The sequence below is a fragment of the Mobula birostris genome, chromosome 18 (genome assembly GCF_030028105.1).
Source record: "Mobula birostris isolate sMobBir1 chromosome 18, sMobBir1.hap1, whole genome shotgun sequence".
Classification (NCBI taxonomy): Eukaryota; Metazoa; Chordata; class Chondrichthyes; order Myliobatiformes; family Myliobatidae; genus Mobula; species Mobula birostris.
Genome location: NC_092387.1, coordinates 67,918,964 through 67,945,538, shown reverse-complemented (window position 1 = coordinate 67,945,538; position 26,575 = coordinate 67,918,964). Strand labels below are relative to the sequence as shown.

Sequence of the window (26,575 nt, the reverse complement as noted above, 5' to 3'; positions counted from 1 at the left end):
TGATGGCTCAGAGGTAATGACTGTTCCTGAAGCTGGTGGTGTGGGTCCTGAGGCTCACCCTCTCTGCTCGCTGCTGCCATCAGGAACGAGGTGCAGGAGCCTCAGGTCCCACACCACCAGATTCAGGAACAGTTACCACCCTTCAACCATTAAGCTCTCAAACTAGAGGCGAAACTTCAGTCACTCCAACAGTGAACTGCTCCCACAACCTGTAGACTCATTCTCAAGGACTCTACGACTCGTGTTTTTATTTTATTTACAAACGTATTTATTATTTTTTCTTTTTTCGCACTTGTACTGTTTATTGTCTGGTTGCTTTTCCTTTTTAGTTGTGCACAGTTTTTTATTGATTCTATTGTGTTTCTTTGTGAATGCCTGCAAGAAACTGAACAATAAATTTACATGCAACACACACAAAATACTGGTGAACGCAGCAGGTCAGGCAGCATCTATAGGAAGAGGTATAGTCGATGTTTCAGGCCAAGACCCTTTGTCAGGACTCAAATAAATTTACGTTGAACTTTTTGAACTTTGAGTTGTGAAACTAATGGGATAAGTCACTGAAACTGCATGGTGAGTTTTTGAATTGTTCTAATCAATAGTGATTAATAAAGAACTACATTTGGTTGGTAAAGTTGATGTCCGGCATGTTTTTGACTTATCATCATCATTATGTGCTGTGTTGTATGATCTCATACCATGATTATTCTTGGCAAATTTTTCTACAGAAGTGGTTTGTCATCGCCTTCTTCTGGGCAGTGTCTTTACAAGACGGGTGACTCCAGTCATTATCAATACTCTTCGGAGATTGTCTGCCTGGAGTCTGTGGTTGCATAACCAGGACCTGTGATATGCACTCAAGACCTATTGTAATCAAGGCCAGTGTACCAATTGTCTTCGTAACTGCTTGCTATACCTGCATTTCCTGGTGTACAAGGATACTCAGATCTCTTTGCACATCAACATTTCCAGTCTATCACCAGTTAAACTGCACCCTTCTGCACACTATACTGCATCTGAACTCCACCATGGACGGTTCAAAGCCTGGCTGTGAAAGGAAGAGGTCTGGGCATGAGGCTAACAATTCCATGTCATACAGAAACAGCAATAGAAGCTCCCGAGACCTCACCCCTAGAAGAGGAAGGATGCATCAAGAAGACGGGCTACCCTTGGGAAAATGTGATAGATTGGCCCAAGTCAGAGGACTCTGCTGAGCAGCTGGTGGCGGCCTGTGCCCCAAAGTAGGTTATGAACAAAAGAAAGTAAGTATATGGCATATGGCATACGGCATGTATTTGTTTAATTAGTTAATTAGCGATACAGTGCAGAAACAGCCCCTCCGCTCAATGACCCACACCGCCTAGCAACCCACATATTTAACACTAGTCTAATCATAGGACAATTTACAATGCCAAATAACCTACTAACCGGACCATCTTTGGAGTGTGGGAGGAAACTGGAGCACCCGAAGGAAACTCACGCCATATGTATTTTCCCACTTACAGAAGTTCTCTAAATAACCTTGAATCCTCCTTGCACCTTGCTCACAACACACACTCCTGTCCAGTTTTACGTTATCAATGAACCTAGTGTCACTTCATGTACATACAACCAGTATAACAGTTACTCGTACATCGTGGTTTATAGGACTGCTTTTATATTTATATTTATTCTGTTTTTTATTGTGTTCTTTATGCTGTATCAGATCCGGAGTAACAACCATTGTGTTCTCCTTTACTCTTGTGTATTTATTTATTTAGTGATACAGTGCAGAATAGGCTCTTCTGCCCATCAAGCTACCCCTCCCCAGCAACCCCAACAAGCACCATTTAACCCTAACCTAATCACAGGACAATTTAAAATGACCAACTAACCCACCCAGTACGTCTTTGGAGTGTGGGAGGGAACCGCAGCACCCAGAGAAAATCACACTCATTCCACAGGGAGGATCACAGAGGCTCATCCCAGAGGATGCCACAACTGAACTCAGGGCTCTGATGTCCCAAGCTGTAATAGCCGTAGTGCTAACCACTACGCTACCTTGGCAACCAAGTACCGTGACAATGACAAAAAATAATCTTGAATCTGGAACTTAGAAAAATTACATTTGTTTTCCCATCAAACCACTGGTGTGTAGTGTGAATAGCTGAGTTGAAACACCAATCCCTGTGACAGCAGACATAGCTTACCACCATGAAAAAGTCCCATTTGTGCTAACTCTCTGCTTCTTATCTGTCAATCAATTTTTCAATCAATGCCGATATATTACTCCAATCCTCAATCTGGGAAAGCCCATTCCCTGGTTGGCTCCTCAGTGTGATGGTCCATAAATCATCTTGTGCACTTTCCAGGAATTTACCGACCACAATATTATCCTTAATCAGTTTTGGGCAGTCTACATTTTGATTAAAGTATTCCATTATTAACAAAGTATTCTTTTTACACACTCTAAATTTCCGCTTAATGCTGCCTTCGATATTACCAAATGAGAATGTAATTGGGTTATTATTAATTATCACTAAAACTAATCCAGTTACATTGTTATTATAATGTTGCTTATGAGATTCTTGGAGATTACCTGTCAATGTGGTCAGACACTTTTTAAAGATATATTCAATCATTCTATCATTTATCCATTAACTCATGCAGCACAGATCATGTTTCTTGCAAAGTACAGCATCTAACAGAGATCCAAACATACTGATCACTCAGGGCAACTGGTGCAGAACATTCTGGAATTGTTGGCTTAAAAGGTCAAATAGTTTGGAGTTTTATTAATTCACCCTCTGGGCCATCAAATTATCTGATACTGAACTGGTCAGAAGTGAACTGGTGCTGCGTTACAGGTTAGTTTTCAGTTTGCCTAACAGAAATAAGCAAATCAACACGTATAACATAAATTATATATTATTTATATAAATAGTAACGATAATAAATACATATACATACACACAAACACACTTACGTTAGATGAGAGAGAGAGAAAGAAGGGAGGGGGGAGAGAAGGGGGAGAAAGGGGGAGGGAGGGAGGGAGGGAGAAGGGGGAGGAGGAGGGGGAGGGGAGGGGGGAATATTGCACAAATTATCCAAACTGCAGCCTAACTAAACTTTTATTCAACTGCAAGGGTTGAGAGTTGTGCTGAATTGCATGTAACGTCTCTGGGAGTTGTGCAGGTCTTGTTTTAACGACAGTTTTTGGAAGTGAACAACTCCAGAGAAGGGAAGGCATGCCTCCTTCTCGCTGCTGCCATCAAGAAGGAGATACAGGAGCCTTAGGTCCCACTAGGTTCAGAACAGTTCTTACCCTACAACCATCAGGCTCCTGAACCAGCGTTGATAACTTCATTCACCCGCACTAAACTGATACCACAACCTACAGACTCACTTTGAAAAGCTCTACAACTCAAATTGGCAGTAACTTTTCTTCTTTTGCACTTAGTTGTCAGTCTTTGCATGTGTATAGTTTTTCATAAATTCTATTCTACTTCTTTATTTTCCTGTAAAAGCCTGCAAGAAAATGAATCCCAGGGTTGTATATGGCGACATACAGTATACGTACTGTACTAATAAATTTACTTTGACTTTGACAATACCCAAGAATTCAGACTATCTTGGTATTTTCAATAGGGACCCAATTTATCATTAGCACTAAATACAATCATGATTCAACAAAACAAAAATGGCTGAAATCCAAATTTGAGATGCTTCTTAGTGTCAGTAAAGGATCTCAGGAGATACACTCCAGGGAGGAGTAATATTCCACTGCAAACTTCCTTCTGAAATATTACCTGCTTATGTTCGATGTGAAGGCTGGCAAACACATCTTGTCCACTTTTCCTTTCTTCATCCATTCTGATTATGAAATCCTATACACATACAAAAGAGGATTAGAGATGTATTTCCATGAACAGTAAAACTTTAATAATCCACTGTCACACTTTAGGAATCCTGATAGTTTTACCGGCTTCACCCAGTACTGCACTCCATTCCCACTCTCTGGAGCGCTAGTTCCTGTAATCCCTTCCAGCTATTGGATGAGACTGTTTAATTCCTAGTTTAGACTGCTTAATTAGTATTTTCTTTGAAGTTTAACAATTAACTATCTGCTTCTGTTTTATATAACTACCTACAGACATGCAACTGTTTATTATGCTTCCTAGTAACCACAGTATGCACATTCATGCAATTGCTCCCTTCGTGGTTTCATTTGTTTGATTCTGGAAGCTTTTCTTGGTATTACGTCATTTGAATAGGGACTTCCTGATTGGTAAACTCTTATCTAACAATTTGAATAGAATGCTTCTTATCTACGGTGTATAAAAAGAGCTGACCATAAGGCTCCTACAACTTTTTGCTTCTCTCTTCCTTCACTTACTAGACTCCTATCACTCTCTGTTTTCCAGTTCTTTATTTTATTGAAACTTAATACAATGATCAAGATGCAACAGGTTTTGTGCCTCTTTCCTGACTTCTGAAAAAACCTTGGATTAAAAACATCAGAATCCAACACAACTCATGAAGACCCAAGTTCCCACATTCACTTTAAATTCACCGAGTTCACCATCTCAGTTGTGCACCGTCTAAACATAGTGAACTAAATGTGTGTTGGTGTATTAATAGGGTCAGAGAACCTGCCAGTCCAGCACATCTAAAAGTCCTGAGAGTGCCACATCACTGATAATTTACTGTATCAGCAACGTGGATGCAACAGCAGTGTAGGGGTTAGCAGATGCTACTATGGTTTGGGCTGCCAGAGTTTGGAGCCCATTTCTGGCATTATCTGTAAGAAAGTTCATACGTTCTTCCTATTTGTACATGGTTTCCTTGGGGTGCTCCAGTTTCCTCCCACAGTCCAAAGACATACCAGTTAGTAGGTTAATTGGTCATTGTAATGTGTCCTGTGATCAGGCTAGGATTAAATCAGTGGGTTTCTGGGTGGTGCGGTTCAAGGGGCTGGAAGGTCCTGTTCTGCACTGTATCTATAAATAAATAAATTTAATATAAACAGAATAAGATAAAGATTAGCTTAATTTGTCACACGTACATTGAAATATCAAAATGTTCAATGAATACTGTCGTTTGCATCAACAATGCATTTCACTGTGTCTCAATGTTTTGATGTACATGTGACAAATAAAGCTAATCTTTAATCTTTAATTTAGGCAAATGGGATTAGTTTGCTGAGCATCTTGGACGTTATGGATGAGCTGAGCTGAGTGGTCTGTTTCTATGCTGCATGACTGTGTTCAGCATCTCGATCCCAGTCACTTAGCTTGTTTCTCTACCTCTGCTGCATCTTCTACACTGCCTTCAATTCCTTAGATTCCAGAAACAGCCTAAATCCTCAAGATTAAAGATCTCAAAGGTTATCTTTATTTAATCAAAACATCAAAACTTGCAGTGAAAAGTATCGTTTGTGCACCGACACAGTCCACAGATGTGCTAGGAGCAGCCGACAGAGGTCGGGATGCTGCTGGAACAAACATAGCTTGCCCACAACCAACCCTAACCCTTCTCTTTGGAGTAGGACCAGAGTACCTGGTCACGGGGAGAATGTACAAGCTCCTTACAGGCAGCAGCGGGAATTGAATCCCAATCGATGATCATTGGTATGGTAACCACTATATTACTGTGCTGTCCTGTCCTATACATCTACTTATTGACTCAACACTCATCAGCCTCTCAGGAAGGGTATTTCAAAGGTTCTCAAACCTTTGAGCAAAAAAAATTACTCATCTCAATTGAAGATGGAAATAATAATAATAATAATTTCATTTATAGTGCACATTTCATACAGACGATGTAGTTTACAATCAGATTAAAGTACAAACATGAAAATAAAATTAAAAAAAAAATAAAAATGAAAGGCAAACAGAGGTTAGTTAAAGACAGGCTTTCGGGGGACTCTGAGGCTTATGTCGCATGTGTTTCTGGATTCTGGTTACTCTTTTTTGCTGCTTTTGGGCGGTTTGATCGAAGCAATGTGTGGACTGGGGTGCTTTGGCGCAGACTGGCTCTGCGGCCTTCAGTCAGCTAGCAAAGCTGAACCGAAGTAAACTGAACACTCCTGGACTTCTGGTTTGATGTTGATATTCCGTGTGTTGTTCACTTGCTTTTTGCCATTTGCACTATTTGGTCCTTTATTCACACATTGGGTGTTCCATGTTTTCTAGGAACAGGTTCCATGGTGTTTCTTTGGTTCATGGCTGCCTGTGGGAGGACGAATTTCAGAGTTGTATCCTTTATGCATACTTTGAAAATAAGTGTACTTTGAACTTTGAAATAAATACGTTTCGAGCTGACGTTTAACAGTGCCAATTGAGTCTGCATCCCTGATAGTTTTAGGTATTGAATTTCACAGTTTAGGAGAACAGCTCAAAAAAGATGACCTGCCAATAATCTTTTGAGGGAAATAGTTTAAATTTAAGAGACTGGTGGAAGAAGACTTGAGAACTCAAGCAGGATGAAAAAATGAAAGTGATTCAGTGATGTACTTCGCTACCAAACCACTGAGAGCTTCAAAACTTTGTAAGAGAAATTTATGATCAATTCTAAGAGATACAGAAAGCCAATGCAGAGTAGCTAGTATGGGAGTGATATGTTCCTTTATCCTGGTTTTGGTTAAACATCGATCAGCACCAACATCACCTTACTGATTGATCATGTCTGCTGCCTTCAGCTAAGGAAAAGTGACTGAGCTTTCTCAGTAAACTACTCTAAGGCGTATGGTGGATTATAACAGTGAAACAGTAAAGGAGCATTTCCCAGGTCTGAGTGAACACGGTACTCATAAGTTACTCTTTTTATAATGAAGAGTAACGTCATAGGGCTAGAAACAGGCCCTTTGGTCCATCCAATTCACCTATTACCTTCAAAAGGGGTGGCTCAAAAAGGCAGCTTCCAACATTAATGACCCCCATCACCCAGGACATGCCCTCTTCTCACTACTACAATCAAGGAGGAGCCTGAAGGCAAACATTCAATGTTTCAGGAACAGCTTCTTCCCTTCCACTACCAGATTTCTGGATGGATAATGAACCCATGAGCACTACCTCACTGTTTAAAAAAATTTTTTTGTGCTACTTATTTAATTTAATTTTCTTGTTTTATGTATACTTCTTATTGTAATTTTTAGTTTTTATTATTACATATTGCAGTGTACTGCTGCTGCAAATCAACAAATTTCACAACATATGCCAGAGATATTAAACCTGATTTGATTCTAATTCTGATTCCAATTCATGCCTACTACTATATACCAATCTTTACTTAATACATAATCACTAGGCACTGGAATACAAGCCAACATGAGCTCCTCAAATCTTCAACTTCATCATCCTAGACTCAATGATATATGAATTACAAAAAAATGCGCATCCTGGTAATCTGAAATAAAAAAAGAAAATATCCAGCAAGTCGGGTAGCATCTGCAGTGAGAGAGACAGATTTAACATTGCAGGTCATAGGGCACCCATCACACCCTACGGGTCATTAGGCTCAAATGTTAATGCTTTTTTTGTTTTGGGACAACCTGCTGATTGTCCCAAGTATTTTCTGTTTTCCCCTTCACTAAGATGTGTACACAATGCCTTTGGAACCAATCGGTTAGGTATTGTTAGGACTCTGCTAAGGGGATGCATGATGCTCATACAACCTATCATGAAACCAAATTTCAGATAAGTTGTCCAATTTAAAAATAGCATTTGATGTAATCAAAAACAAACAATAAAATATGCATTGAACATTTAAAAAAAACAGTAAAAGCTAGTTAGTGCACAGTTTAATGATTGTGGCAGTTAACTCACACACCACCTAACGGCCTCTTTTACTCTTCAAGAATATTACATAAAATTTATACATCCCAGGGTCTCATTTCTTTTCCTCACTATAAATAGTACAACAACTAATTGAAGCTTTGTTGATCACAGATAATGTGTGACTAAGTTTGAAGGTTTCCTTCCTATTTAATACAATGTTTAAGAGATTATGTTAATCTTGACTAGGTTATAATTTGACATGCATTCTTTGTTTAGTTTTCTTTCTCTGTAAAAGTGACACGGCAGACGCAAACATAATTACATTCTCCCCGCTGTGAGAGAACAGACATTGTGAACAGTACAGATGGGTGCTGGCAGAGAGCCAGGCCCCGATATCCCACAGAGAAGTTATATTCATTAGTAGCGCACAGCAGGAAATGCCTGCACAACGTGAAGGCAGTGATTATATTGTGTTTGTTTACAGGATCATTAAGCTTTTAGTCACAGCTAAGCACTGACAAAACATTATTGTTACTTAACTGAAACTCTCACTGAATTAACCCATCAAGCAAATATGAGCTGGGCCCCAGCGAGACCGTACAATTGCTAAGCTAATAATTTTGTTCAAGGTCATTCCTTGTTACCAAGCCAGTCAATCATTTTTCCTGATGATTTAATCATAATAGCTTGTTCACTGCATTGATAATGTCACAGTGCCTCCTGTTTTGATTTTGAACTGATAGCTTCATAATGACCTGAGGCTCCATTGTACCACAGGAAATTGCACATGACATACAACCTCTCATGGTCCCAGAATGCATCCCACACTGTCAAGAAAGCTCACCAACACCTCTACTTTCTGAAGAGGCTGAAGAGAGCTGGACTTTGCACATCCACACTCATGTCATTCTACAGATGAGCAGTAGAGAGCATCCTGACAATCTGCCTCAGGGCTTGGTTCAGTGCGGTGGACAGCAAGGATCTACAGTGAGTAGTCAGAACTGCCCAATGCATCACCAGCACCATCAGGGGCATTTACACTGAAAGGTGCCAGAAAAGGGCCAGTAAAACCATGAAGGATCCCACCCACCCTCATGGGCTGCTTATCCCACTCCCATCGGGGCCGAGGCTATGTAGTATCCATGTTAGGGCCACCAAACTCAATTTTTGCCAAGCAGTAAAACTGATGAACACCTCCACCCATAATGCCACCACTACCTTATTATTTCCTGTCACTCACCATATGTACAACCCAGCAGTGTCACCTTATGGACATCCAAACAATCCATGCATATAAGCTATTTTATGTATTTATATTTATTGTGTGTGTTTTTTAGTATTATTATTGTGTTATTTATCTCTCATGGTTCTCTTGTGCTGCATCGGATTGGGAGTGACAATTATTTTGTTCTCCTTTACAGTTGCACACAAGAAACAATATTAAACAATTTTGAATCTTAAGTCCAGGAGTACTCTATGTCAGAAGTGTATCCATCTATTTTCTGCATAAAATATAGTGATGGCTGACAACAAGAGATATCAAAACAGAGCCTTTGACCAATATCCACTACATCAGAATCTCTCTGGAGCTCTGAGGTTCAAAAACCAAAATCAGGTTTATTATCACTGACAGGATAATGACAAAGTGGCTGCTGAGTGTACGTTCATGGTCTTCTGCTGCTGTAGCCCCTCCACTTCAAGGTTCAACGTGTTGTGTGTTCAGCGATGCTCTTCTGCTCATCACTGTTGTAACACGTGGTTACTTGAGTTACTGTCACTTCCCTGTCAGCTTGAGCCAGAATGGACATTCTCCTCGAACCTCTCTCAATAGCAGGGCATTTTCACCCACAAAACTGTTGCTGACTGAATATTTTCTGTTTATCGCACCATTCTTTATAATCTCTAGAGACTGTTTTGCATGAAAATCCCAGGGATCAGCAGTTTCTGAAATTCTCAAACCACCCCATCTGGCACCAACAATCATTCCACAGTCAAAGTCACTTAGATCACATTTCTTCCCCATTCTGATCTCTGGTCGGAACAACAACTGAACCTCTTGACCACGTCTGCATGTTTTTTATGCATTGAGTTACTGCCACTTCATTGGCAGATTAGATATTTGCATTAGCGAGTGGATGTACCTAATAAAGTGGCCCATGAGTATATGTCTTGGAATTTGCTGTTCGTTACAATAAGAAATATATAAAAATATAAGTAAGTAGTGCAGAAAGAGAGCAGAAAGTAAGGTATGTTTATGGGTTTCATGGTCCATTCACAAATCTGCTGGTGGAGGGGAAGAAGCTGTTCCTAAAACAATGTGCATCTTCAACTCCTGTACCTGCTCCCCAATGGTAGCATGGCGAAGCTGGCATGTCCTAGATGGCAAGGGCCCTCAATAATGGATACCACCTTTTTGAGTTATCACCTTTTGAAGATGCCCTCAATGATGGGGAGGCTGGTGCCCAAGATGGAGCTGGCAGAATTTACAACCTTCTGCAGCTTTTCCAGCCCTGAGCATTAGCACTTCCATTCCAGATGGTAAGGCAACCATTCAGAATGCTCTCCACTATATACATCTGTAGGAATTTGCTAGAGCCATACCAAACTGCCTCAAATTGCTAGTGAAATCTAGCTGCTGGTTTGCCTTCTTCCTAATTGCATTAGTATGTTGGACCCAGGATAGATCTTCAGAGATATTGACACCCAGGAACTTCAAACCGCTCACCCTTTCTACTGCTGATCCCTCGATAAGGACTGGTAAGTGTTCTCCTGTTTTCCGAACATTATCTAAACAAATCACTGATAGCAGTCAGTTCTTAACATGGGCAGCATGTATTTCTGTTGCCTGTCCGATTCCAGTCCTATGCAACAACACAATAGGTGGAGCAGGACAGCATGGTCCACCTTTCAATACGATCAGGACTGCAATCAATCAATAGCGAACGCCCAATTACTATGGTTCAGTAACACTATGATCACTGTGCACTAAATTGGACCTTGTTCTTTTTGGACTCTTGCAAAACTTGGTGTATAATTTATGTTTTCTTCTGAATGCTCCATGCCTGTGATGCTACTGCCAGTAAGTATTTCATTGCCCTTGTGCATACATAAACTTGTGCATCTGACAATAATCTTCATTGAATTTGATCTCCTTCTAACAAGGCTTGCCTGGCCTGCTCTGAAGCCCCATGATTCCAATACTCAGAAATCTATCTACCTCTGTTTTGGATAGACCCTGTAGGGCAAAGAATTATGAAGATTCATCATTCTCTGCATAAAGGGATTTCTCCTTGAGAAAACATACTATTTCCTCAAACAACGTTACTGTTTGGTTTGGTGTATCATCCTCTCACAACGTACAGCAAATTGTCAGGTCAGCAGAAAAGGTCACTGGCTGCAGTCTACCATCAACGCAGGACTCGAGTGGGAAATGGGCAGGAAAATCATTGCAAACACTACCCACCCTTTTCCAAAAGCTCACTTCTGGAAAGCATTATAGGGCTATTAAAACGAAAACTTTACACCATCTTAAACATTTCTTCCTCCAGACAGTTAATCTGATCAATCATTCTACTTATCCTCCCCCACCCCTCTGTCTAGTACCCTGTCACTGCACTGCACTGTAAACACTTTAAACCACTGTTTATAAAGCTGTTTACATTGTAAATACATGCTGGTATTTATGTATTTATGTGCATTTTAATTCATATCCGTACTTAACCTCTATCTTTATTTCTATATAATTGCTAAATCTTTATAATTGTTATATGTTTTTTTTTGGTACAGTTGCACCAACACACCATGGCAAATTCCTAAAACATGTAAATATATCTGATGAATAAAGCTGATCCCAGACAGCCCTTACGGAGAGAGGGAATACTCAACTCGTTTTGGGACATGAGGCTGGGAAAGTTACTGATTAGTGGGGGGAGTACTTTGGGACCAGTGATCATATTCTATTAATATTTTAATGGTTATGGAAAAATATAGCACTGGTCTGCAAGGTAAAGCCCTAAATCAGAGCAAGGCTAATTTTGAAGGTGTTAGATTGGAAGTCGCAAAGGCTGATTGAGAGAGGCTGTTTGCAGGTATAAGGATATCTGGCATGGAGGAGGCTTTTAAAATTGACAAAGGTACGGTTCAGGGACAGCATATTTCTGTTCAAGGTCAAGTTTAATTGTCAATCAACCATATATGAATACCCATGAATACAGACAAACAAAACAGCTTTAATCCGGCACTAACAGAACACAATACCAACAGTTATACATACCACAAAGCACATATAGCACAAATAAGATGTCAGAAATACACAGTGGCAAAAAGACTTAATAAAAAATAAAATAGACTTCAGTTAGAGCGAAGGGCATGGGCATAGCTGTCAGGTATAAGGGACTCTGTTGTTGAGGAACATTGAGGCTCTGGTCATGATAAAGGAAGTTCAAGTTTAAATTTATTGTCATTCAACCACACAGATGTCTACAGCTAAATGAAACATTGTTCCTCTGGGACCACAGTATATACAGCCACACACAGCACACACAGTCACAAAAGTAATAGCAGCACGAGTCCCTGAGTGTCATGGCCTGACGATTAATGGTGCATGGGATGTTGTCCTGGAAGGTATGGCAGGTATAGATAACTAAAGTCAAGCAAATGCATTGAGAGGTGTAAAGGATGTAGGAATTCACTTCCGGAAATCAGGAGGGTAGAGGCTGGATACAAAGTGGCTCTGGATAACTTGATACAATAATGGAGAATCCTAATATATTCTACAAGTACATGAAGAATTACAGGTAACTGGGGAGTGAATATGTCTCCTGGCTAATGAAAGCCAACACACCATACGTCTTCTCTACCACCCTATCAACAAGTTGCAACTTCGGGAGATCTATATATGTGGACTTCAAATAACAATGTAATCCAAAACCAAGCCAACCAGTTTCTTTGCAATAATTCACCTCCTGAGTTATGGTGGTAGATATTAAACTGAAATAAAACTATTCTTTTATATTGTAACACTTGTATAGATGTACCGTGGAGAGCATTCTGACAGGCTGCATCACTGTCTGGTATGGTGTTGGGGGGGGGTGGGGGGTTGGTTATTGCACAGGACCAAAAGAAGCTGCAGAAGGTTGTAAATCTAGTCATGGGTAATGGCCTACAAAGTATCCAGGATATCTTCAGGGAACGGTGTCTCAGAAAGGCAGCATCCATTATTAAGGACCTCCAGCACCCAGGGCATGCCCGTTTCTCACTGTTACCATCAGGTAGGAGGTACAGAAGCCTGAAGGCACACACTCAGCGATTCAGGAACAGCTTCTTCCCCTCTGCCATCTGATTCCTAAATGGACATTGAATCCTTGGACACTACCTCACTTCCTTTAATATACAGTATTTCTGTTTTTACATGTTTTTTAATCTATTCAATATACATATACTGTAATTGATTTACTTGTTTATTTATTCTTATTTTTATTTTTTTTTTCTCTTCTAGGTTATGTATTGCATTGAACTGCTGCTGCTAAGTTAACAAATTTCACGTCACATGCTGGTGATAATAAACCTGATTCTGATTCTGAAATTACACTGAAATCTACCACCATTTTCATACTGAAAGGAGCAAAGTTTAAAGTGAAATTTTCAATCTCCCCCCTGTATGCTGATTCATCACCACCTTTGATTCGGCCCACAACAATGGTATCACCAGCAAACTTGAATAAAGTTTGAAATTATTCACAGCAAGTGGAAAGTGAATAGAGCAGGGGGCTGAGCACATAGGCTTGTGGTGCACTGTGCTGATGGAGATTGTGGAGGAGATTTTGTTGTCCATTCAAACTGACTGGGGTCTACAAGTAAGGGAATCAAGGAGGTATTGAGGCCAACATCTTGAAATTTATTGATTAACTTTGTGGAGATGACAGTATTGATACTCTAGTACTTAATAATCTAGTATTTGGATTCAAGATTCAAGATTGTTATTGTCATCCTTCAGTACACCAGTGTAAAGGAGAATGAAATGATTGTTACTTGATTAATATTTGGATATATGAAATATAGAAAATCCTGTCTTTCCATAGTTCAAACTGAGCAGCAATAGGCTGCCTGACAAGATGGGATTGGATCAGACAAGGACCCTCACCATCCGGAACTTGCCCTCTTCTAATTACTACCTTCAGGCAGAAGGTACAGGAGCCTGAAGACCGATATTCAATGCTCTAAGATCAGCTTCTTCCCCCTCCACTGTCTGACTTCTGAATTTATAAATGCTGCCTCATTAACCTGACCCATCTTCACCTATTACCAGCCATCTTGTACTCCCTACCCTCGCACCCCCCCCCCACCCCCACTTTCTAATTCTGGCTCCTTTCCCCTTCCTGTCCCGTCCCGATGAAGGGTCTCAGGGTGAAATATTAACAGTTTATTTCCCTGACCTGCCTGACCTGCTGAGTTCCTCCACGTTTTGTGTGTTACCTCATTATTCCTTTTGTTTGCACTATTTACTTAATTTCTGTCATTGCTGGATCCTTATGTCTTACCGCTCTCACGAATCAACGAGTTTCATGTCCTAAATTGGTGATAATAAATCCAATTCTGATTGCGGACTTCACTTTATCAGAAAGTCTGCAACATAAATTCAGAGAGCAGTCACATGAATCACACTCGGCTGAGAGTTGGGAGACACCCGGAGCTCACACTGGTCCGGATGAACGGGTAGCTCAGTGCCACTCCAGCTCCAGCCTAAAGCTTTGAACATCAGTTCTGAGCTGTATCTCTGCCTTGCTTTCCTTGCCAGAGCCATCACGAACTTCATCGAGACCAGAGTGGATGAGCATGTGCCTTCCAGAATGTACCAACTTTTTCCAAACCGGAAATCCTGGATGAATTCTAACTGGTTGCATCACCATCTGGTGCGGAGGGACAACTTCTGGGGCACCTAGGTGCAATTTGAGTAGCAGGCTGCTCAAAACCAATGGAAACCACACCAGTTGTGGTCGGCAGTGCCCACAGAGGACACCTCGGAGGAAGCGCAGGTGGAGATCAGGGTTACAAGTGCATTTAAGGAAATGGGATTTTGAACTCCCTATACCGACTATCTTGCTGGCGAACGTGCAGTCTCTGGTGAGTAAAATCGACGGTCTCAGATCCAGGGTGCTGAATGAGAAGGACATTAGGACCGTGTGTGTTCTTTGTTTCACGGAATCGTGGTTAACCCCTTCCGTCAGATGCACCGATCCAGATCGACAGGTTTACTATACACCATCAGGATAGATCTATAGAGTCTCTCAAAAGCAGAGGTGGAGGAGTATGCCTCATGATCAACTCTTCTTGGTGCACAAATATATCAGTGCTGTCCCAATTCTGCTCACCAGACTTGGAATATCTAGCAGTAAAGTGCTGTCCTTTTTACCTATCACAGGAGTTCTCTGGGGTCATTTTGGTAGCAGTTTACGTTCCATCTCAGACCAATATCAAGCAGGCTTTAGATTATCTGAGTAATGGGATCATCATGCATGAAACAGCGCACCCTAACGCCTTCACCATCGTTTTGGGAGATTTTAACCAGGCCAGTCTGAAAAAATCACTAAGTAACTACCATCAACAGATTACTTGCAATGCCAGAGGAAACAACACACCGGACCACTGTTACACCACCATCAAGAATGCCTACTGTGCTATTCCATGCCCTTACTTCTGGAAGACTGATCACCTGGCTGTACTTCTATTCCCTGAGTATAGGCAGAGACTGAAGACTGCAGCACCAGCAGTGAGGACCAAGGAGGTATGGACAAGGGAAGCACAGGAGTGTCTACAGGACTGCTTTGAATCGGTGGACTGGACTGTATTCAGGGATTCATCTTCAAACCTGGATAAGTATGCTGCAGTTGTTACCAACTTCATTAAAACCTGTGTGGATGAGTGTGTGCCCACAAAGACATACTGTACATTCCCAAACCAAAAGCCATGGATGAACCAGGAGGTACATCGTCTGCTGAAGGCCAGATCTGTGACATTCAAGTCTGGCAACCCAGGCCTGTACCAGAAATCAAGGTGTGATTTGTAGAGGGCCATTTCAAGGGCGAAGAGACCATTTCAAATGAGATTGGAGGTGACATCGGATGCACGGCAACTCTGGCAGGTGTGACAAAAGAACCAGTTATCAGAAGATTGATGCTGATAAGAGGACAATGGGGGAACATGCAAGGTACAAATAGGAGAGAGACGAGAGGGATTACTGAAAGGAGACATGGTTCCGAGTATTGTCAGAGACCGGTGGCTTTGAACCCTGAACTGTTTGAAGTTTGATGGACAGGCAATACCCCAGCAGGGGGATAAAAAGGGACAGATTCGCTAAGGCAACAGACACATGACACCACGAGGTAACGAGACCCTGGAAGCGGTGTGCCCCCACAAATTGCTGGGAGTTTTTGGAGGTCTGGTCGCGGGACCAGCCATAGACACACAGGGTAGAAAGATACGGTCGGGCGGGAACCTGGTGTGTGTGTCCGCCCTTGCCTGGGTGCCGGATTCACCGCAGAAGAACAATCATATCTGGAACGGAGGGGTCACAGTCGGTGACCTCAGAAGACATTACAAAGGGCTCGCCCGAAAGCTAACTGCGAGGAATATCGAAGGTCTGTTTGGAAACCGATTTGCATATTCATTCATTCTGTCTCTCTCTCCCCAACGACACGACGGCGATTACTGCGAACTGAATTAAACTGAACTCTGTGTCACTTGATGACTGATCATTTTACCCCTAGACTGCGATAGAGCTTGATTGATCCGATTATCCTAGTTCTGTGTACATGTGTGTTTATTCATTGCTAAACTGTTGCATTTATATCCGTTTGATTAGAGTACTGTGTTGTTTATTTCTTTAATAAAATTTTCTTAGTTCCAGTAATCCAGACTCCAACTAAGTGGTCCATTTCTGCTGGTTTGGCAACCCAGTTACGTGGTACGTAACACAGGGTTTGCAAGACATTACTTCCTACAAAGCAAAACCCAATAGTATGAATGGCAGTGATGCCTCACTACCAGATGAACTCAATGCCTTCTATGCCTGCTTTGAAAGGGAGAAAATAACTACAGCTGTGAAGATCCCTGCTGCACCTGATGACCCTGTGATCTCCGTCTCAGAGGCCAATGTTAGGTTGTTTTTAAAGAGAGTGAACCCTCGCAAGGCAGGAGGTCCCGATGGAGTACCTGGTAAGGTTCTGAAAACCTGTGCCAACCAACTAGCGGGAGTATTCAAGGACATTTTCAACCTCTCACTGCTACGGGCGGAAGTTCCCACTTGCTTCGAAAAGGCAATTATACCAGTGCCTAAGAAGAATAATGTGGGCTGCCTTAATGACTATCACCCGGTAGCACTCACATCAACAGTGATGAAATGCTTTGAGAGGTTGGTTATGACTAGACTGAACTCCTGCCTCAGCAAGGACCTGGACCCACTGCAATTTGCTTATCGCCACAATAGGTTAACAGCAGATGCAATCTTAATGGCTCTCTACATGGCTTTAGACAACCTGGACAACACAAACACCCATGTCAGGATGCTGTTCATCGACTACAGCTCAGCATTAAATGCCATCACTCCGACAATTCTGATTGAGAAATTGCAGTTTGAAGAGATTTGGCATGTCAGCAAATACACTCAAAAACGTCTATAGTTGTACTGTGGAGAGCATTCTGACAGGCTGCATCACTGTCTGGTATGGAGGGGCTTCTGCACAGGACCAAAATAAGCTGCAGAAGGTTGTAAATCTAGTCAGCTCGATCATGGCAATAGCCTACAAAGTATCCAGGACATCTTTAGGGAGCGGTGTCTCAGAAAGGCAGCGTTCATTATTAAGGACCTCCAGCACCCAGGGCATGCCCTTTTCTCACTGTTACCATCAGGTAGGAGGTACAGACGCCTGAAGGCACACACTCAGCGATTCAGGAACAGCTTCTTCCCCTCTGTCATCCGATTCCTAAATGGACATTGAATCTTTGGACACTATCTTACTTTTTTTTAATATACAGTATTTCTGTTTTTTTAAATCTATTCAATATATGTAATTGATTTACTTCTTTATTCGTTATTATTATTTTTTAATTTTATTTATTTTATTTTTTTCTCTCTCTCTGCTAGATTACGTATTGCATTGAACTGCTGCTGCTAAGTTAACAAATTTCACATCACATGCCGGTGATAATAAACCTGATTCTGATTCTGATTCTATATCAATGAGATGATGATATCCATCATTTTATAGAAGTGTATAAGATGATGAGAGGCATTGATCATGTGGGTAGTCAGAGGCTTTTTCCCAGGGCTGAAATGGCTAACATGAGAGGGCACAGTTTTAAGGTGTTTGGAAGCAGGTACAGAGGAGATGTCAGGAGTAAGTTTTTTACGCAGAGAGTAGTGAGTGCGTAGAATGGGCTGCTGGCGATGGTGGTGGAGGCGGATACAATGGAGTCTTTTAAGAGACTCCTGGATAGGTACATGGAGCTTAGAAAAATAGAGGGCTATGGGTAACCCTAGGTAATTTCTAAAGTAAGTCCGTGTTCGGCACAGCATTGTGGGCCGAAGGGCCTGTATTGTGCTGTAGGTTTTCTATGTTTCTGTGTAACTGCACAGGATCAGAAAAAGCTGCAGAAATTTGCAAACTCAGCCCGCTCCATCATGGGTACAAGAGTCTCCAACATCCAAGACACCTTCAAAAGGCAATGCCTCAGAAAGGCAGCATGCATCATTTAGAACACCCATCACCCAAGACATGCCCTTTTCTAATTGTTATCATTAAGGAGGAGGTACAGGAGCCTGAAGACACACACTCAATGTTTCAGGAAGAACTTCTTCCCCATTCAGATTTATGAATGGACAATGAACTCATGTATTCTACCTCAATCAGTTTTGCTCTCTTTTGTACTACTTACAGTATTTAATTTAATTTTTTAAAATATATTTTACTGTAATTTATAGCTTTTTATTATTATATATTGCAATATACTGTTGGCGCAAAACAACAAATTTCACAACATATGTCAGTGATATTAAACCTGTTTCCGATTCTGATTCTGAACCAGGGGAGTTGCAGTCTGAAGAGAGCTTGATTGGCGATACTCAAGACCAGTGATCTAGACCCCTGTAAAAAGTCCAAGTACCTACAGAAGGCCATTGCGTGCGCAAAAAGGCAATTCTCTGTGAAGTTAGGGACATAATCGGATACATGACACTAATGGCAGGGTTTGCATGATTTTACTTCCTATCAGGTGAAATCAAATAGCATAAATGTTAGTGATGCCTGCCTTGAAAGAGATAATAACACAGCAAATGCATTTCTAAATGACAATAAATGAGGTCTGAGTGTTCTCATAAACTAAAAAAAATTCTCATGGCATCTGGCAACCCTGCGGTCTCTGTTTTGAAGGCCAACACCAGAACATCCTTCAAGAGAGAGAACACTCGCAAGGCATTAGGTCCCAATGCTGTACTGTGGCATGGCACTGCAAACCTGTGCCAACCAACGGCAAACCTGTGGCATGGCACTGCAAACCTGTGCCAACCAACTGCAAGCCTGTGGCATGGCACTGCAAACCTGTGCCAACCAACTGGCTGGCATGAGCTTCCCACCTGCTTTGAAAGGACAGTAATCGTACTAGTGCCCAAGGCGAGTAGAGTGAGCTGCCTCAACAACCATCCACAAGACTGTAAGACCAGAAGACATAGGAGCAGAATTAGGCCACTTGGCCCATCGAGTCTGCTCCACCATTCAATCATGGCTGATTTATTATCCCTCTCAACCCCACTCACCTGTCTTCACTCTGTAACCTTTGATGCCCTGACTAACTAAGATATATCAACCTCTGCTTTAAATATACTCAAAGAGTTGGCCTCCTCAGCCGTCCTTGGCAATGAATTCCACAGATTCACCACCCTCTGGCTAAAGAAATTCTTCCTCATCTCTGCTGTAAATAGACATCCCTCAATCCTATACTCACCCACTATAGGAAGTATTCTCTCCACATCCATTTTGTCTAAATCTTTCAATATCTGATAGTTTTCAATGAGATTCCGCGCTCCCCCCCCCCCATTCTTCTAAACCCCAGTGAGTACAGACCCAGAAACATCAAATGCTCCTTACATGTTAACCCTTTTATTCCTGGAATCGTTATCAATTACCTTCTCTGAACCTTCTCCAATGCTAGCACATCTTTCTTTAGATAAGGGGTTCACAATACTCCAAGTGTAGTCTGACCAATTCCTTATAAAGCCTCAGCATCACATCCTTGCTCTTATATTTCAGTCATCTCGAAATGAATGCTAACATTATATCAGCCTTCCTTACCACTAACTCAAGCTATGTTAATCTTCAGGGAATCCTCCACGAGGACTTCCAAGTCCCTTTGCACCTCTGATTTCTGAATTGGCTCCCCATTTAGAAAATAGGCTACGTCTTTATTCCTTCTACCAAAGTACACAACCATACACTTCCCTGCATTATATTTCATCTGAAACTTCTTTGCCCATTCTCTCAATCTGTCTTGCAGATACCCTGCTTCCTCAATACTACCAATCCATCTATCATTGTATCATCTGCAAACTTGGTCACAAAGTCATCAATTCCGTCATCCAAATCATTGACATATATTATGAAAAGAAGCGGTCCCAGTATCAACAACTGCAGACACCACTTGTCATCGGCAGCCAATCAAAAAAGGCCCCCCTTATTCCCACACTTTGCCTCCTGCCAGTCAGCCAATCTTCTATCCATTCTAGTATCTCTCCTGTAATACCATGGGCTCTTATCTTGTTAAGCAGCCTCATATGTGACACCTTGTCAAATGCCTTCTGAAAATCCAAGTAAACAACATCCACTGACTCTCCTTTGTTTCTCCTGCCTGTCATTTCCTCAAAGACTTCCAACAGATTTGTCAAGAAAGATTTCCCCTTAAGGGCCTATAATTTTCTTTGCTCTGCCTCCTTCTTTCTTAAAGAGTGGAGTTACATTTGCAAATTTCCAGTCCTCCGGAACCATTCCAGAATCTAGTGATTCCTGAAAGATCATTACTAATGCGACCACAATATTATCAGTCACCTCTTTCAGAAACCTGAGATGCAGTCCGTCTAGTCCAGGTGACTTATCAGACCCTTCAGTTTCCCGAGCACCTTCTCCTTAGTATTAGGAATGACACTCACTTCAGCCTCCTGACACTCTCGAATTTCTGGCGTACTGCTGTGTCTTCCACAGTGAAGACTGATGCTAAATACTTATGTTTGTTCACCATTTCTTTCTTTGTCCCCCATTACTGTCTCTCCAACATCATTTTCCAGTGGTCCAATATCCCATCTTGCCCCTCTTTTACTCTTTATATATCTGAAAAGATGTTCAGTATCCTCTTTGAAATTTTTGGCTAACTTGCCTTTAAATTTTGTCTTTTCTCTTCTTATGGTATTTTTTGTTGCCCTCTGTTGGTTTTTAAAAGTTTTCCAACCGTCTAACTTCCCATTAATTTTTGCTATATTATATACTCCTTCTTTTGCTTTTATACTATCTCTGACCTTTTTATCGTCAGCCATGGTTGCTTCACCCTCCCTTTAGAACACTTCTTCATCTTCAGGATGTATCTATCTTGCACTTTCTGAAGAGCCCCAGAAACCCCAGCCACTGCTGTTCAGCCGTCTTCCCTGCTAGTACTCTTTTCCTAACAACTCTGGCCAGCTCCTCTTTCATGGCTCTGTAATTTTCTTTCCTCAACTGTAATACTGATACATCTAGTTTTTGCTTTTCCTTCTCAAACTGAAGGGTGAATTCTATCGTATTATGATCACTGCCTCCCAAGGGGTCTGTCAGAATCGAGGTGACATGTTGAATCTACACAAACTTCTAATAAAGTATAGGTGCTGCCGTGCTTTCTTGTAATGACATTTACTTGCTGGTCCCAGGACAGACCTTCTGACACTTTTCAGAGAGAGAAACGTTGATCCTTAATGCCGAAGAATTTGATGTTATTGACCCTCTCCACCTCAGTTCCTCTAATGAAGACTAGCTTCTGGGCGGCACCCAATTAATTAGCTTGTTTATTTCGGCTTTTCTCTTAAAGACGTGCTGGGTGTGCTCTGGCTACCACTGCACCCCTGAACGCTTTGCGGCCGGTATCAGTCCGCGGCCCGGAGGTTGGGGACCACTGCTCTATGACTATCGCAACATTGCCCTTTTTACATGCCTTTCCATCTCCTGTTGTAATTTTTAGCTGGCTGCTGTTTTGGGGCCTGTATATAACTCCCAACAGGGTCTTCTTGCCCTTGCAGTTTCTTAACTCTACCAACAAGGTGTCTACATCTTCCAATCCTACAGCATGTCACCTATTTCTAAGGAATTGATTTCAATTTTACCAACAGAACCACCCCATCCCCTCTGCCTACCTGCTCGTCCTTTTGATACAATGTGTATCCTTGGATATTAAGCTCCCAACTATGATCTTCCTTCATCCATAACACAGTGATGCTCACAATATCATACCTGCCAATTTCTAACTGTGCTACAAGATTATTTACATTATTCCATATACTGTGTGCATTCAAATGTAACACCTTCAGTCCTGTATACATCACCCTTTTTGATTTTGTCCCCATGTTACACCTCATCTCATTACACTGACTGCAATTTTGCCCTATCATCTGCCTGTCCTTGCTCATAGTCTCACTACATTCTGCATTAACTTGCATAGCAACTGCACAATACTCAGCACTATCTGTCGAGTTCCCATTGCCCTGTCAACTTAGTTTAAACTTCTCCAGGCAACACACATCAAAGTTGCTGGTGAACGCAGCAGGCCAGGCAGCATCTCTAGGAAGAGGTGCAGTCGGTCGACGTTTCGGGCCGAGACCCTTCGTCAGGACTAACTGCAGGAAGAGTGAGTAAGGGATTTGAAAGTTGGAGGGGGAGGGGGAGATCCAAAATGATAGGAGAAGACAGGAGGGGGAGGGATAGAGCCAGGAGCTGGACAGGTGATGGGCAAAAAGGGATACGAGAGGATCATGGGACAGGAGGTCCGGGAAGAAAGACAAGGGGGGGGGGGAACCCAGAGGATGAGCAAGAGGTATATTCAGAGGGACAGAGGGAGAAAAAGGAGAGTGAGAGAAAGAATGTGTGCATAAAAATAAGTAACAGATCGGGTACGAGGGGGAGGTGGGGCCTTAGCGGAAGTTGGAGAAGTCGATGTTCATGCCATCAGGTTGGAGGCTACCCAGACGGAATATAAGGAGTTGTTCCTCCAACCTGAGTGTGGCTTCATCTTTACAGTAGAGGAGGCCGTGGATAGACATGTCAGAATGGGAATGGGATGTGGAATTAAAATGTGTGGCCACTGGGAGATCCTACTTTCTCTGGTGGACAGAGCGTAGATGTTCCGCAAAGCGGTCTCCCAGTCTGCGTCGGGTCTCGCCAATATATAAAAGGCCACATCGGGAGCACCGGACGCAGTATATCACCCCAGTCGACCCCCAGGTGAAGTGTTGCCTCACCTGGAAGGACTGTAACAGCTTTAGCAAACCTGCCCACAATGACCTTTGACAAGGTGCCACACATGAGGCTACTTAACAAGATAAGAGTCCATGGAATTACAGGAAAGTTACATACGTGGATAGAGCGTTGGCTGATTGGCAGGAAACAGAGAGTGGGAATAAAGGGATCCTATTCTGGTTGGCTGCCGGTTACCAGTGGTGTTCCACAGTGGTCTGTGTTGGGGCCGTTTCTTTTTACATTGTACATCAATGATCTGGATTATGGAATAGAGGGCTTTGTGGCTAAGTTCGCTGACGATACGAAGATAAGTGGAGGGGCCGGTAGTGTTGAGGAAACGGAGAGTCTGCAGAGAGACTTGGATAGATTGGAAGAATGGGCAGAGAAGTGGCAAATTAAATACAATGTTGGAAAGTGTATGGTTATGCACTTCGGCAGAAGAAATAAATGGGCAGACTATTATTTAAATGGGGAAAGAATTCAAAGTTCTGAGATGCAACAGGACTTGGGAGTCCTCGTACAGGATACCCTTAAGGTTAACCTCCAGGTTGAGTCGGTAGTGAAGAAGGCGAATGCAATGTTGGCATTCATTTCTAGAGGAATAGAGTATAGGAGCAGGGATGTGATGTTGAGGCTCTATAAGGTGCTGGTGAGACCTCACTTGGAGTACTGTGGGCAGTTTTGGTCTCCTTATTTAAGAAAGGATGTGCTGACGTTGGAGAGGGTACAGAGAAGATTCACTAGAATGTTTCCGGGAATGAGAGGGTTAACGTATGAGGAACATTTGTCCGCTCTTGGACTGTATTCTTTGGAGTTTAGAAGAACGAGGGGAGACCTCATAGAAACATTTCGAATGTTGAAAGGCATGGACAGAGTGGATGTGGCAAAGTTGTTTCCCATGATGGGGGAGTCTAGTACGAGAGGGCATGATTTAAGGATTGAAGGGTGCCCATTCAGAACAGAAATGCGAAGAAATTTTTTTAGTCAGAGGGTGGTGAATCTGTGGAATTTGTTGCCACGGGCAGCAGTGGAGGCCAAGTCATTGGGAGTATTTAAGGCAGAGATTGATAGGTATCTGAGTAGTCAGGGCATCAAAGGTTATGATGAGAAGGCGGGGGAGTGGGACTAAATTGGGAGAATGGATCAGCTCATGTTAAAATGGCGGAGCAGACTCGATGGGCCGAATGGCCGACTTCTGCTCCTTTGTCTTATGGTCTTACGGTCTTAAATTGGTCCCCTTCAAGTTGAAGTGCAACCCGTCCTTTGTGCACAGGACATACCTTCCCCAGAGGAGATCGCAATTACATTATTAATATGGAATCCTGCGAGTTTGATTCACTAATTTATTAGCAGACAGCAGAGGGGGATGGCGGAAGAGCTGCGTGGTCTCAGCCGTAGCAAGGACTCGGCCTCCAGCTGTGGTGTCACCTGTTCACAGCTGCCAGGAGAGAGACAGCAAAGCCAGTGCACTCTACCAGGGGTGGTGTGGCGCCACACCCAGGCTGGAGTCGGTACTGCCTGACAAGTATTTGCTCGGCAGAAGAGAAGCTGTACTGTGGTTGATGCAGATTTCTGTGGTATTCGTGGACTCAGGGCTTCAAGCTGCGGTGTCACCTGTTTATAGCTGCCAGAAGAGAGGTGTTGGAGCCAGTGCACTCCACCTGGGGTGGCGTGGCGTGGCGTGGTGTCCAGGTTGGGGTTGGTACCTGCCTCCCCACTGTTCGCTTGGCAGAAGGCTAGCTGCATTGTGGTCGATCGCAGATTTCTGCAGCGTTCATGGAGTCAGGGTCTGGATCTTTTCTCCGTGACTCTGTTTTATTGATATCTTACATGTGCTTGCTATCTTGTACATGCTACGTGTGCATTGTGCAGTGTGTGACTGCGTTTTGCACCCTGGCCCCAGAGTAACGCTGTCTCGTTTGGCTGTAACCATGGGTATTCATGTGTGACCATTAAAACTGAATTGAATTGAATGCCTGGTTGAGTGGCATTAAAACAGCAACCTTGCACTCAGTGTCAGGAAGGCCAAGAAACCGATTGTGGACTTCAGGAAGGGAAAGTCAGGAGAACACACACGAGTTGTAATTCAGGGGTCAGCAATAAAAGGCTGAACAGCTTTACATTCCTGGATGTCAACATCTCAGAGGATCCTTCCTGATGCAACGACAAAGAAAAGACAACAGTAGCACTGCCGATGGTGAAAATCTCCAGCAACACCCAAAATACTGAAGGAACTCGGCTGGTCAGGCAGTATCTAGGGAGGGGAATAAACAGCCGATAGTTTAGGCCAAGACCCTTGCCTGAAACGTTGACTGTTTATTCCCACCCCTACCCCCCCCATAGATACTGCCTGACTTTCAGAGTTCCTTCAGCATTTTGTGTTTTGAAGAAGATCTCTGACACAGGGATCAAACAGGATGGTTAAGCAGTCTTTTCCTCTATAGATACTGACTAACCTGTATTGAAACTCTAAACATAACTATTATTCTTTTAAACATCCATCTATTTCAACCACACTCCAAAACAGAGAACGGAGTTCCACAATGCTGTCAGAAGTTTCTATGCACCTCAGTTTTCAATGACCAGTCCCTAATTTTGTAACTAAGTCAGTCCCCTGGTTTAAACTCTCTCTCTGTGACAGGTAAACTAAGCCACAACCTTCTGAAGTTGTAACTAGCCACATAAAAGATGTGACATGGAGTTAAGAATAGTCCAAAAGCACATAATGGCAGCTTTCTCAATTGGGAGAGAGCAAGCATTTAGAATTAAATTGGCCATAATAATATTGCATTAAGAATAATAAAGAATCTAGCTGCCTAATGATACATATCTAGAGATGTTGGGTTGGGACATCTTACTTATTTATTTTTATTTAGAGATACAGCACAGAACAGGCACTTCTGGCCATCCAATCCTCACTACCCAGCAAGCCCCGATTTAACCCTAGCCTAATCATGGGGCAATTTACAATGACCAATTAACCTACTAACCAGTCCATCGTTGGACTGTGGGAAGAAACTAGAGCACCCAGAGGAAACCCACGCTTTCCACAGGGAGGACACCTTGCAGAGGAGGCCGGATTGAATACCAATCTCCAACGCGCCAAGCTGTCACGCTAACCACTATGCCAATGGCATAATGACATGCAGGAGAAGATAAAACAGGAGTGGCAGGAGTCGTGTAAAGCACAAATGTTGCCTTGCACCAGAGAGGTCAAATGGCCTCCTTGAACAATAAGGCTTAGACAATTCAATGTTACCGCCATAGAAAAGGTATATAGGTTTATCATCAATTCAC

General features: G+C 42.4%; 1 protein-coding gene across 5 annotated transcripts in view; it reads right to left on the bottom strand.

Moving 5' to 3' along the window:
• wdfy4 (WDFY family member 4) overlaps nt 1-26,575 on the bottom strand; it is a 358,785-nt gene that overhangs the window by 124,617 nt on the left and 207,593 nt on the right. For all 5 annotated transcript variants that reach the window (XM_072282880.1, XM_072282882.1, XM_072282881.1 and 2 more), the window contains one exon: nt 3,789-3,866. In XM_072282880.1, the coding sequence (XP_072138981.1) occupies nt 3,789-3,866 (78 nt within the window). The remainder of the gene's footprint in view (nt 1-3,788; nt 3,867-26,575) is intronic.